The sequence below is a fragment of the Hylobates moloch genome, unplaced genomic scaffold, assembly GCF_009828535.3.
Source record: "Hylobates moloch isolate HMO894 unplaced genomic scaffold, HMol_V3 SCAFFOLD_14, whole genome shotgun sequence".
Taxonomy (NCBI): Eukaryota; Metazoa; Chordata; class Mammalia; order Primates; family Hylobatidae; genus Hylobates; species Hylobates moloch.
Genome location: NW_026652289.1, coordinates 1,710,339 through 1,723,551, shown reverse-complemented (window position 1 = coordinate 1,723,551; position 13,213 = coordinate 1,710,339). Strand labels below are relative to the sequence as shown.

Sequence of the window (13,213 nt, the reverse complement as noted above, 5' to 3'; positions counted from 1 at the left end):
TTTCCATGGACAGCCTGTATTGAAGTTTTATTTTTTTTCTATACACATGATTGATTAACAATATAATTAATGGGATGTCATTTTATACCCTGACAAGTTTAAATGTAAATAAATCGGCACCACCTTTAATCAGACTGATGTCCTGACTTGCACAGGAAACATGCACCTAACCTCACCAGCCTCAAGCCCTCCCTTCTCAAGTCTCCATGCAAAGATTGTGCAGGTCAGAGCGAGGCTGTCCCCCCGACGAGCCCCTAGAAGCACCCGGCCGGCCATGGCTGTCATTTTGAGGGCGGAAAATAACTGGATTTCTGGTTAATTGGTGACATCCTCAAGAGCTGTCGCAAGCCATGTCTCAGCCGCGTGATGGGGCAGACATGGTGGGTCCTGGCGGCCTTGTCTTCACCAAGTGCTCCTAACTCTCAGCAAACTTAGGGTTCATGACTGTCGTGGTGGCGCTCTTGAAAAGGGGATTATCCTGGTGGGAAATGCAAACAGGGGCTTGTGAGTGTGGGAGGTTTTCAGAGCAGAATCTTTCTCCCTGAGGACACTCCCCGCATGGAAGCCGTGGCTTCACGGAAGAGCTAGACGCGGGGCAGCCCTCCCAGGGTCCCAGCACCTGCGGCCGAGCTCACCCACAGCGGCGGACGCCCAGAGGACAAGCTGCCCGGGGAGGCAGGGGTGCAGCCACACACGGGTGTCCACGGCCTCCCACAGCAGGAGGGCACATAGTGTGGGACGCATGTGTCCCTCTGCGTGGGACCCCCAAGGACGGCCACTTACGTTGTTCCACTGGGACTTGAGCTTCTCCTTCTCAAAGCGCCTGTACTCCCGGAGGTCACTGAGGTGGATCAGAGCCTTCCAGATGACCAGCAGGAGGATGCCGATCAGCACGATGCCTGCCACGGTGCCCCCGACGATGGCGGCGATATTGGGGCCTGCCACGCACTCTAGGGAAGCAGCACACCTGAGTGTCAGTCCAGCCCCATCTCACTGAGCCGTGTGTGCCCACAGGTCCGAGGTCACCCCACAACACAGCACTTAGAGAGACGGAGGTTCCCAGGGCCCCAGTTTACCATCCATCACCACGGCCAGGGGTCAGTGAGAACCTGGCCCAGCCCCTGCTGGATTCCAGGCCAGGCCCTGTGGTTCCAAATGAAACATAAGGGCCATTGCCACCACCCCTGCTGACAGAGAAGCAGGCAGGGCCAGGGTACCGGGCAGCCAGGACAGAGTGCTAATACGGGGGGTAGGAGACAGTGCCAGGGACCCTGCTCTCCTACAGCAGAGTCCAGAACCAGGCTCAGGGGCTCTGCTGGAGTTCGCTACCCCTACTGTGAAGGTGATTTATGGTCATCAAGGGCAGGACCAAAGACCTGAGCTCAGCAGGTGAGGCCGGTGCCAGGATGAGCAACGCAAGGTCCTGGTTCTCGTGGCAGCTGTGCCTGCTTCCTGAGCATGGGGGCTGTGGGCCCTAGTGGGCCAGGCCCACAGCTGCTGACCCTGGGACAGACACTAGCGTTCAGTGCAGTCCCTGGCCCGGCCTGGCACCCTCGCTACCCGTGCCCCCTCTTGCCATCCTGACCCGCACCCTCACTCCCCGTGCCCCCTCTTGCCATCCTGACCCGCACCCTCACTCCCCGTGCCCCCTCCTGCCATCCTGACCCGCACCCTCACTCCCCGTGCCCCCTCCTGCCATCCTGACACGCACCCTCACTCCCTGTGCCCCCTCCTGCCATCCTGACACGCACCCTCACTCCCCGTGCCCCCTCCTGCCATCCTGACACGCACCCTCACTCCCTGTGCCCCCTCCTGCCATCCTGACCCGCACCCTCACTCCCCGTGCCCCCTCCTGCCATCCTGCCTTTCCTGGGGGGGCCTGCCTTCCTTCACCCGTCCTTAAAGGTGAAGTGACTTGGCCAGGATTGCAGAAACCAGACGTGACCCAAATCTGTCCCTCAAAGTGGCCCGCAGGGGTTCCTGCCCTGGCAGGCAGGGGTCTGCAGCCTCAGGTCCACATGTGGGTTGTGAGCTCCAGGCATGTCACCTACAGGCTCAGAGACCCCCACCGCCTGCCTCGGGTCCCTTCCTGGGGAGGGAGGAGCTCCCAGGTCTCAGTCCTGCAAGAGTCCTGGCCGGCTGCTGGCCATGCCTGATGGAGTCGCCAGCGGCCCCCAGCCCCAGCCCCTCTGCCTCTCAGGAGCCTGTGGAACATGAGACCTGAAGAAGCAGGGCCAGTGTCGCCAAGGTCACTGTGGGGCTGGGCCTAGCTCCAACTGGAGCCGAACGAGACAGGGTCAGTGCCACCAAGGTCACTGTGGGGCTGGGCCTGGCTCCAACTGGAGCCGAATGAGACAGGGTCAGTGCCACCAAGGTCACTGTGGGGCTGGGCCTGGCTCCAACTGGAGTCGAATGAGACAGGGTCAGTGCCACCAAGGTCACTGTGGGGCTGGGACTGGTTCCAACTGGAGCCGAATGAGTGATGGGCAGAGAGTGTTGGCGGACGGTGATGCCTGGTGGCCCTGGGCCCCTCCAGGGCTGAGAGCCGAGCACCAGGATCTCCCAATCCCCTCAGGGGAGCCTCACGCAGCAACCTGACCGCGGGCCACTCCCAGGGACCCGCAACTCCAAGCCTTGCCCCATGAGGCACCAAGTGGGAGATGGCCTGGGCCGTGCGGCACTGGTGGGCCTGCCCGGTGTGGAGCAGCGGTGCCCCCAGGGAACAGGCCATCTGCTGCCCAGCTTGATGTGGGGTCAGGCGAGGAGGGGAGGGAAAGGGGAGGCTGCTGGGGGTGGGGAGACTGGCCTCTGGCCTCCTTGCGATGCCACCAAGGGCACCTGCACGGCTCACTCACCCTGCTGGGCCCACACCGCTGGAGGTGAGATCCTCCTCCCGCACCACCCTTGCCTCTGCGGAGACCCTGCAGCAGGAGCTCTGGAGCCGGTCCCCGCTGCACCCCAGCAGCCTCACCTCGGCTCTCATCCACGTAGATGAGGTAGCGGTACATCCCATCCTGCTGCTCCAGTGTGTAGGTCACCCAGCAACCCTCTGAGTCCCTCTCCTTGCAGGTCCTGCCCTTCACGGGGTTGTTCCGCAGCTGCAGTTCCAGACACGCCGCGCTGCAGTTCTTCCCTAAGGGGCCCTTTTCGAACTTCAAGCACTCGGCACAGGAGCTGTGGGGAGCCAGGCGTGAGCATGGGTGCCAGGGTGTGCGGGGGCTCCGGCATCGGGGGCTCGGGCTTGGGTGTGTGTCCACCAGGTGGGGCAGGTGGGGTTGGGGTGCCCTCAGGCCAAGGAAGGGGCCCAAGTGGGGCAGATGCGGGTGCAGTGGGTGAACTGGAAGCCTGATCCCAGGGCCCGTGGCAGGTGCGCACAGGAGGGAGGAGGGGCACAGGGGCACGGCGGCTGCTGAGGGCCCCTCAGTCCAGATGTACCCGCAGAGAACCCTGCGGTGCAGAGGTGCTCACTGGGGTCCCCGAGTGAGCCCGGCTGCTGGGTCGGTGGCCGGGGAGTGGGGATCCCTGCCCACCCTGCCTGCCCCACCTGCACTCACATGTACTTGCTGCAGGGTGACGCGCAGCCGGGGCACTCCTGGCACAGAGGCGGCTGGTAACCTGAATGGCACTCACATACGTTGCAGCGGCACTGGCCACGGCCACTGCACTCGACGCGCCGCTGGTTCAGGCAGCCCTCGGTGGTCCTCTCGCACTGGCACGCAGAGCCCTCGAAGCCCTCGGAGCAGAGGCACTTCCCGCAGTAGCATTGCCCCCTGTCTGGAAGACGGGGGCAGCACGGCTAAGCTCCTGCTTGGCCTGGGAACCGAGACCCGCCCGAAACCCCACTGCGGGTTGCTCCCTCCAGCCCACCTGCCTCCTCCAGCCTGGGGGATGTGCCTGAGCAAAAGGCATGGGGCCACCAGCCAGGCCTTCCAGCCCCCGCCAGCCACGTGGCCACCTCCTGGCCAGTCTGGACCTCCCCCTGCCCTGCTGTGAATGGGACCTCAGTAGGGCTGTGACTGTTCCTCCTGTGGGCCCTCCCCACAGGGACGCCTTGTCCTCATGGACACAGAAACTGAGGCAGGGCGGGGTACAGGGTCATCCGAGTTCCTGCTGACGCCCGGTGGCTGGGCGAGACTTGCGCCGTCTGTCCTCAGGATCCCCCCTTTCTGTTCCACTTGTTGAATGGTCCAGAACGCACCCCCCAACGCCAAGTCTGTGCCGCAGGACAGCCGTTGTCCGGCAGGGACCCATGGGCTCACCCGGGCCGCCGCAGACCTGTCCGTTGTGGCGCTCACAGTTGACGGTGTCACACTCGCAGTACTGCCCGTATACCTGCTTGCCTTGGACGTCGCTGGCGTGGCACAGGCACTGCCCGCAGACACAGTCCCCCAGCCCTGAGCAGACCATGGAGTCGTTGTCCTTCCGGCAGCTTCCTTCCAGCTCCTGGCTGCTCCGGCCCTGTGTCTGGCACTCACAGCTTTTCCCAATGTAGCCAGTGTCACACCTGGGGACAGGAGTGGCCCCAAGGTCAGGCTCCCCCCAGTGATGTGGGACAGGGGACAGCCGCCCTGTCCTCCAGGCCCCTTGCCCTTGGTGGAGAACACCCCTGTGGCACATTGTCTGTGCTTTCCTCGAGGCCTATGAGCACCTGCCACGGACTAAATGTGCTCAAAACGTGCAGGGGCCCTGCCTTCCCTCCCCAGGATGTCCCGAGGGGAAAGCAGACACCTGGCCTTGGCGTGCGCGTGCAGTGGCTCGGCAGGCTCACTGTGGAGCTGTGTTGCAGCCATGCACATGGCCTGTGCTGCGATACTGGTGCTCTGTGAGTGGCTGGTGTCTGCTCCTGCACGCTCCACGTGGTGGCCAGTGGGGACTTGGCACTGCCACCTGCCACAGCCTGCCCTCCCTCCTGTGTTTGTGCACTGACAGGCCAGGTTGTGGGAGAATGCAGGGACAAGGGGTTTTTACAGATGTGGAAGCTGGCATCAAGCCGCTGGCAGGCAGGAGCCACACACACCCCGAGGCATCCTCAGAGACAGCCCTGCCACGGGCTCTCCTGCTCCCCAGAGGAGAAAGCTGCAGGACCGAGTGTCTGAGTACCTGTGGCAGGGCACCCCCCGACACCTGCCAAGTGTTCCCACTGAGTCACCCCTACAGTCCTGTGAAGAGGCCACCCCAGGGCTGCACACCCAGGACAGTGGGCAGGGTGGCCACTGAGGCACGGGGACAGCAACAGAGACCACCACGACCACAGAGACCATCACTGTCCTGAGATATGGGAGGAGGCTGGGGGCAGTGGGGACCTGCAGGTGGGGAAGGGTACTGCCACCAGGGTGTGGATTGGCACAGCGGTCAGGAGAGGGGAGGAGGTGGCCAGAGCAAAGGGGGCAGAGCCCTGGGAGGTCAGCCTAGCAGCTCCGGCCAGGCAGGCAAGGAAAGGGGGACAGCCATCCAGCCCCAGGGTAGGCTGCCTGGCTGAGTGCCATGTGAACCTCCCCACTGGGTCCACCTGGGAGGTGGGGTGCCCATGCCTGGCAGGGGGTGTGCATGCCCAAAGGGTGACCTATGGGGCCCAGGCTGCCAGAAGCCGTCACCTGTCCCAGGAGGCTCTCTGGCCACCCATGCCCCAGGGCAGCCAGCCTGATGGCCTTGGGTCCCCAAAGTCCAAGAGAAGCCAGCTCCTAGGGTCAAGGAATGTCAGGCAGAGAAAGTGACCCACTCAAGGCCATGGGCACGCCCAATGGGGACTCCCTGTGCCCCTGAGATGGGCCTCCATCCTCTGGTGAGGGGGTCCTCCTGCCCACTAGTCACCTGCCTTGGGTCCTCCATGGCCAGAGAGTGTAGAGTACAGGCTGGCATCGCTGGTGCCCTGGCTCAGGAGCATGGGCGAGGGCTTGCCAAGGGGTTCTGGGTTCCAATCCCAAATCTCCCCACCTCCTGCAGAAGGGGGCCCCCAGGATGCCTGCTCCATGGGGTGGGGGGAGGGATGGAGCCACCTGCGCCCACCTCACCTGCCGACACCTGCCCGGTGAGGTGGGGATCGGGGAGGGTTCAACAGGGACCTGTGCCCGCCTCACCTGCAGACACCTGCCCTGTGGGGTGAGGCTGGGGGAGGCTTCACGGAGACCTGCGCCTGCCTCACCTGCAGATGCCGCACTCCAAGAAGCCCTGGCCATGGCAGCGGCTGCGGTCTCTGCTCTGGTCCCGGCACCGGCACTCACACTGGGGAAGGACCTGCACAGTCACTGTGTCCGTGAAGCCCAGCGCCCGGATGACAAACGACTGCTCCTGGATGCACTGTGTGGCTGTGACCTTCACCTGGAAGGTGATCTGCAGGGCAGTGCTGGGCTCAGGTGGGGACCCTCGGCGGCCAGGGTCACAGCCTGGCTCCCAACCCTCGCCTCCTGGCCTCTGCAGGGGTCCCGGGGGGTTCAGCGTGGAGAGGAGAGGATGACTGGGAGTAGGAAGAGCTGATGCTCAGATCCGAGAAGCTGAAGTCAGCTGGCAAGGAGGTGCTCTGCCCGCACTCCCGCTCTGGCGGGCACCAGGATCTCCTGGGCCACACATCAGCAGAGACATGTGACACGCAGACAGCAAATCAGGATAAGCTGAGCACACTCCCACTCGGACCACCCAATATGAGGGAAACATTCTGGTGAGAATCCACGGGACGGCCGTGCGCCGCGGCTCACACCTGTAATCCCAGCACTGTGGGAGGCCGAGGCGGGTGGATCATCTGAGGTCAAGAGTTTGAGACCAGCCTGGCCAACATGGCGAAAGTCTGTCTCTACTAAAAATACAAAAATTAATCAAGCGTGGTGGCACACGCCTGTAGTCCCAGCTACTCAGGAGGCTGAGTCAGGAGAATCACTTGGATTGTAGTGAGCCGAGATCGCGCCAGTGCACTCCAGCCTGGGCGACAGAGCGAAACTCCATCTCAAAAAAAAGAAAAAAAAAAATCCACAGGCAGCATTTAGGAAGAAATGTGTTTGAAGGAATTCCAAAGTCATATTAAGAAAATGCAATGAAAGCAAGAGTCTTACTGAATATTATTTCACAGCTAGCAAAAAAAAAAAATCAAATGATTGGATAATAAACTTAAACCTGAAAGATTAGGGAAGGAACTCAGTGTGCATTCCTAATCACCTGTGTGGCCCACACCTTAATGTTTCTGTCAAAAAACAAAATGAAACACGCAGAAAATCGTGAGAACCAACCAACCCGAGCTTGCCGTCTGTGCCTGTTCCGTGGGTCTGGTGTCTGCCCCCAGGGGGTGCAGCCATCACTCCATCCCTCAGTCTACACTGGCCCGATCCAGGGATTTGGGGCTCCAGGTTGATGAGTAGGACTCTTGGGTCAAGGCGTGTGTGAAGAACCCTCCCGGCACCCTCTCACTGAGGAGCACCCTCCCGGCACCCTCTCACTGATGTTCCTGACATCAGCTTCACAAGGAAAGCGTCTGGCCTCGGCAGAGAGGAGGTGAAGGAAAGAAACAGGAACTTGCCAGTGGATGCTGCCTGCCCCCAGACAGCCTCTGATGCCTGTGTACCCTCCCTGCCCCCATCAGAGTGCTGGGATGGGGACTCTGGCTCCTCCTGGCTGTCCCCAGGACCCCTCAGTGTGCTGGGATGGGGACCCTGGCTCCTCCTGGCTGTCCCCAGGACCCCTCGGTGTGCTGGGATGGGGACCCTGGCTCTTTCTGACTGTCCCCAGAGCCCCTCAGCATGCTGGGATAGGGACCTTCGCGGCCAGGCTCACCGGGACATTGATCTGCACGCCATCACAGTCACCTCTGGGCTGGTTCCTGTGTGTCACTCCATTGCTGCAGAAGGAGTCATAGGTGACTTTCAGGGTGTCGGGGAGGGCGTTGTGATCCAGGAAGACCCTGGAGGAGAGTTTCTGCGGGCAGAGAGCGGCCACTCTTAGGGGCGAGTCTTTCTGTTGTCCTGGCCCTGCCTGGCCCAGCGGTTTAGACCCGTCTCCACTTCTCCTCTCCCTGCAAGTCCCCAGTGTCAGCTGATGACACAGAGGAGAGCACAGCAGGATGTGCTGAGGATGGTAGGGCTGCCAGGGCCACAGTCCTGCCCCCGAGACAGCCCGACCACAGGGACTAGCATGGAGCCAGGGTGTGAGTCTCAGGGACGGGAGCTTCTGCTGCTCCTCAGCCTTGAGTCCCCAGGACCCAGCACAGGGCAGGAGCTGGATAAATTGTTCAAGCGATAAGAGAGATGGGGAGAAACAGCGAGAGGCAGAGACAGACAGAGATGGGCAGAGCCAGAGACAGAGACATGGAGATGGAGAGAAACAGAGGCAGAGACAGAGACAGACAGAGATGGGGCAGAGACAGAGAGAGACAGAGAAAGAGAGACAGAGACAAAGACTGAGAGACAGATGGAAATTGAGAGGAGGCAGAGGGACAGGTTCATAGGGGCATCGGGTGAACGGCCAGGGCAGTGGTGTCGCCTGCATCCTCTGTGTAAGGACAGAAACACCTCGGGCAGTGGCTGGCACCCAGGAGGGTCTGCTCTGAGGGTTTGGGACTCACAGGAGGCTACGAGAAGCAAATGGCACCTCCTCCACAGGCCTTCAGTTTAATTCAATGACCCAGAGTTTGTCGGAGGCGCTAACATGCTGAGCTCCCTCAAGCCAGGAGGACCTTTGGCCTAGAGGGATCCAGGCAAGAATTCTGAGAACATCTCTCACCTGGGGGTAGATTTCCGGAGCAGTCCGGACCTCTGGTGCCTGGAGCCCTGAGCCGCACTTAGTGCGCACCTGTGCCTACCTATGGCCACCAGGGCCATGGGCTCCCCAGGGGAGCAGCCCAGGATGCAGCTTGATGGGCCGTGCGCCAGGGAGAAATTCAGGGGGTGAGGGCTTCTCTGGGGCTTGCCCAAGACAGGTGAACAGAGCAAGAGGAATTCCACCCCCAGGGTGTCTTCCCAGGGCCCAAGTCCACCGTGGGGGTTTCCTGTGGCCTCCTCCTGCCCCAGCTGCACTGTCTGCCACCAGAGCTGTCCACCCCCCTCCCCATAGAGACCCGCAGAGAAGAGTCCGGAATGAAGAGGGCCTGAGCTCGGGTTTCAGGGAGCATCGCCCACACCATCAACGAGAGAGGACGCAGAGCTCCCCGTGGAAGTGACAGGCCAGGGTGTCCTGGAGGACTGAGGGCCGGTCTGGAGGCTGTAGCCGGCCCACAGGGCAGGGGCTTTCCTCCCAGACCACCCTCCTGCTGACGTGCGGCAGGAGCTGACCTGCAGTGGGGAGATCGCTGGCCACCCCATGGGTCCCAGCTGAGTGGTGCGGGAGACTCACATTGTAAGCGTTCTTAATGAGATGCACCACGTTGCTGGAGTCCTCAGACAGCTCCCCCACGGCTGACTTGGGGATAATCTCGGTGAGTTTCTGTTGGATAAGAAGACCAGACAGGGCACGGCTAGGACCCGTGCCATGGCATCTGCACGCACTGGGCTCACCCCAGGGGCTTCTGCACCTGCAAAATGGCTGGGATGGTCCTCAACGCAGTTTTGCACTTGGTCCCTAGAGTGTGTGGTCAGTGATGTGTGGTAAAAGGTTCTTGGGGGTAAAAAGCCCTGAGCTGCCCAGGGGCCACGCCTGGAATCCCAGCACTCGGGAGGCTGATGTGGGAAGATCGCCTGAGCCCAGGAGCTCAGGACCAGCCTGGGCAACATAAGAAGACCCCATCTCTACAAAAAATACAAATATTAGAGTGGTGTGGTGTCACATGCCTGTAGTCCCAGATACTCGGGAGGCTGAGGTAGGAGGATCACTTAAACCCAGGAGGTGGAGGATGCAGTGAGCTGAGATCACACCACTGCACTCCAGCCTGGGCGACAGAGCAAGACCTTGTCTCGAAAAAAAAAAAAAAAAAAAAACCTAAGCCAGGCATGGTGGCTCACACCTGTGATCCCAGCACTTTGGGAGGCCAAAGTGGGTGGATCACTGAGGTCAGGAGTTTGAGACCAGCCTGGCCAACATGGTGAAACCCCGTCTCTACTAAAAATACAAAAATTAGCTGGGCATGGTGGTGGGCACCTGTAAGCCCAGCTACTCAGGAGACTGAGGCAGGAGAACCCGGGAGGCGGAGGTCTCAATGAGCTGAGATCACACCATGGCACTCCAGCCTGGGCAACAAGAGCAAAACTCTGTCTCAATAAAATAAAATAAATAAAAAATAAAAAAAATTACTGTTGCATCATGAGGATAAAAAAAGAAAGCAAAGCCCTGAGCTGCAGCATTGTCCAGGCCTGTGTGAGTGCTCCCGACTGTGGTGTGAGTGCTCCCGCCTGTGTGAGTGATCCCGACTGTGGTGTGAGTGCTCCCGCCTGTGTGAGTGATCCCGACTGTGGTGTGAGTGCTCCCGACCGTGGTGTGAGTGCTCCTGCCTGTGGTGTGAGTGTTCTCGCCTGTGGTGTGAGTGATCCTGCCTGTGGTGTGAGTGCTCCCGCCTGTGGTGTGAGTGCTCCCGCCTGTGGTGTGAGTGATCCCGCCTGTGGTGTGAGTGCTCCTGCCTGGTGGATTTCAAGCTGGCGACATCACTGGGTTGGGAGGACGTGCATGGTGGCCAGTGTTGGCCAGAATTTCCACCACACAGGTGTGGTAGGCGGAAGTAGCCCCATGAGGGTGGATCACAGTAAAATCACCAGGAAGCAATCGGCTCTGGGCACTCTACTGAGTTTCCATGGGTGTTAAACAGCCCAGTGACATCGATTCTGGCCGGCCAGATGCACAGGGGCGCAGCCAGCCTCCCCCACGCTCACACGTGCTCAGCTTCTTTCACGGAAGATTGCGGCATCATTTCACCTTCCAGGAGCACGGAACAGATGGTCGGGTCACCTCCCCACCCAAACCCTCCCATGACTGCCCTGAATGGACCCAGTCCCTTCCATGGAGCTCCTGGGGCCTGTCACAGCCTGGCCACCACCCTCCTCTGCGCCCTCCGCCCACCGCCCACCTCCATCCGTCCCAGTCTGGGGCCATCCCTGTCTTGGGAGAGCTGGGCCCTCCCACATCCTGTCCCGCTGAGCCTCCTGTGCACTTGGTGCAGAAACACATTCAGAGGGGGCGCGGCACATGCGTCCACACTCGCTGCCCGCTGCCTTGACCATCCCCGAAGGTGACCAGGAAAGGCTGAGGAAGGCTTGTGTGCCCCAAGGCTCAGCAGTAGGCATGGGGTGGGCTGTTCCTGCCTCCAGTGCCTGGCCCTGGCGCCACACCATCGCCATAGTGCCCATGACAAATGGCAAAGGATTGGGACCTGCTACTGCTGGTGAGGAGGGGACCATCATGGCCACCTACAGATGGGACACAGGGCTGTGACATCCTGACCAGCGGGTGGTCTCCGTGGATGTCCGGCCCCAGCCCTGCCCTGCGCTGACCCACTGTCCCGGCAGCCTGACCAGCTCTGGGTGCCCACTCGGAGGGTCCCCCAGACACCTGCCCCCATCCCGTGTCTCCCGCAGGGTCCTGCTCCCACTCCAGACCCCGGGGAACCGATGGCAGGAACCGCTGGTCTTGCTGTCGGCCCCAACATACCATGAGGTTGAGCTTGTGGCTGGGATATGGGCCTGACAATGGATCCCCATAGTTCAGCAAATGTGCACTTTACAAAAGCAGCGGCCCTCCCGGGCACCTTCCTTCCCCAAACCCTGAGTGTGTCTCCTCAGCCTAAGCAGCAGGGCAGGGGTTGTGAGGCTGCCCAGCTGGGCAGAGCCCCGGGCAGGGGGAAGAAGGTGCCCTGGTTTCCCGTGTGCCATTTTGAAGAAGATGGCGGTGACGGCCCTGGAATGGCCAGCAGGTCGGTCACTATCGGGATGAGGATAATCGGGCCCTTAGGGAATTCACCCGCTCTGTGAATTCCCTGAGCGGGTGAGCTCAGTAGCCACGACGCCCTGCCAGCCAGGCACCACTGCCCCTTTCACAGATGAGGAACCTGAGGGCTCGTGGTAAGGAAGGGCCTGGGGCGTCCTGTGGTAAGTAACAGAGCTGGGCGTGAGGTGAGCGGCCCAGGACCCTGTCCACCTTGAAGAACTGGGCACGTGGCTGTGTAAAGTACAATGACAACCACCTCCTTCCTCCAGCTCAGTCCTTCTGTCCCTGTGGCCTCGGGGCCACACACCGTGCAGGCTGCTATGCGCGGAGGCTCCTTTCAGGAGGGCGTGCAGCGTTTCCTTCCTTCTAGCAAACCCTTGTTACGCAGTAAAGGCTCCATCTAGCAGGCCTGGCTGGCCACACCCCACACATGCTGAAGCGTGATAGGGCCCCGGCTGAGCTCCTGAGAGGTGGCCTCTGAGCCCTTGGCACGTCCTACCCGATGGGGGTGTCATTGTTCCTGGGGCCTCAGGTCACTCCGGATAGTCCCACAGTGTGATTTGGGGTGGGGCCCTGGACAGTTTTCAGCTTGACCTCTGGAGGGCTAGAGACTGAGGTCAGCCGTGGGGTGTCAGCTGCGCCACTGTGACTGACCCCTAGTAGACACCAAGGCCTGAGAGCCTCCCTGGAGACCGTCTTCCATGCATGAGGCCACACGTCGTCGCCGGGAGGATAGAGTACCGCCCACACCCCCGCAGGGAGAGGACACTGGGAGCTCGTGCGCGGTTTCTCTCTTGTGCACCTTTGACCTGTGCTGACTTTTGTCTGTATCCTCCCACCTCGGGAGGCGGCTGGCACCCAGGAGGGTCTGCTCTGCAATGAACTGTAGCTGAGTTTACTGGTTCTTGAGCTCTGCAAGTCCTTCCAGCAAATCACTGACCCCGAGAGTGGTCTTGGGAACCCCGACAGCACCTGAGCATCTTGACGCACTAACCTGTTCTGGCTGAACACATGGCACTAGCAGCGGAAATGAGGATGAACGTGTTTCACTGGGGGCCTCTGCTTCTAGGAGCAGAGGCTGGTTATCAGCTGTGCTTCCTTCGTGAAATTCATCCCACTCCGCACTCCAAGCTTGTGAACGTTTTTGTGTAATTTTATCTTCATGGAGAATGTTGATGTTCAAATGTATGTGAGCATAAAATAAGTGTGTTTCCATAAAATAAAGAATTGTGCTGTATTCCAGGAAAAAACAGAAATATCACCAATGCCAAGACATGCTGTCAACACAGCTGAGTTTCAGGGACAGGGAGGAATTCCTCCTTCTATCAACACACAGGTGTCCTGTCCCCGACGGGAAGCGTCGGGCTCCTCACCCGGGGGATCT

At 60.7% G+C, this 13,213-nt stretch overlaps 1 protein-coding gene across 3 annotated transcripts in view; it reads right to left on the bottom strand.

The window, feature by feature from the left end:
- ITGB2 (integrin subunit beta 2) overlaps positions 1 to 13,213 on the bottom strand; it is a 45,947-nt gene continuing 32,734 nt past the window's right edge. For 2 of the 3 annotated variants that reach the window (XM_032176114.2, XM_032176115.2), the window contains 8 exons: positions 9,313 to 9,402; positions 7,759 to 7,899; positions 6,143 to 6,330; positions 4,260 to 4,504; positions 3,555 to 3,774; positions 2,972 to 3,174; positions 784 to 950; positions 6 to 478 (listed from right to left, as the gene is read on the bottom strand). In XM_032176114.2, coding sequence (XP_032032005.1) covers positions 416 to 478; positions 784 to 950; positions 2,972 to 3,174; positions 3,555 to 3,774; positions 4,260 to 4,504; positions 6,143 to 6,330; positions 7,759 to 7,899; positions 9,313 to 9,402 — 1,317 coding nt within the window. In that variant the 3' untranslated portion in view covers positions 6 to 415. Of the gene's footprint in view, positions 479 to 783; positions 951 to 2,971; positions 3,175 to 3,554; positions 3,775 to 4,259; positions 4,505 to 6,142; positions 6,331 to 7,758; positions 7,900 to 9,312; positions 9,403 to 13,213 lie in introns of all 3 variants that reach the window. The other variant, XM_032176113.2, reaches the window with a different exon arrangement.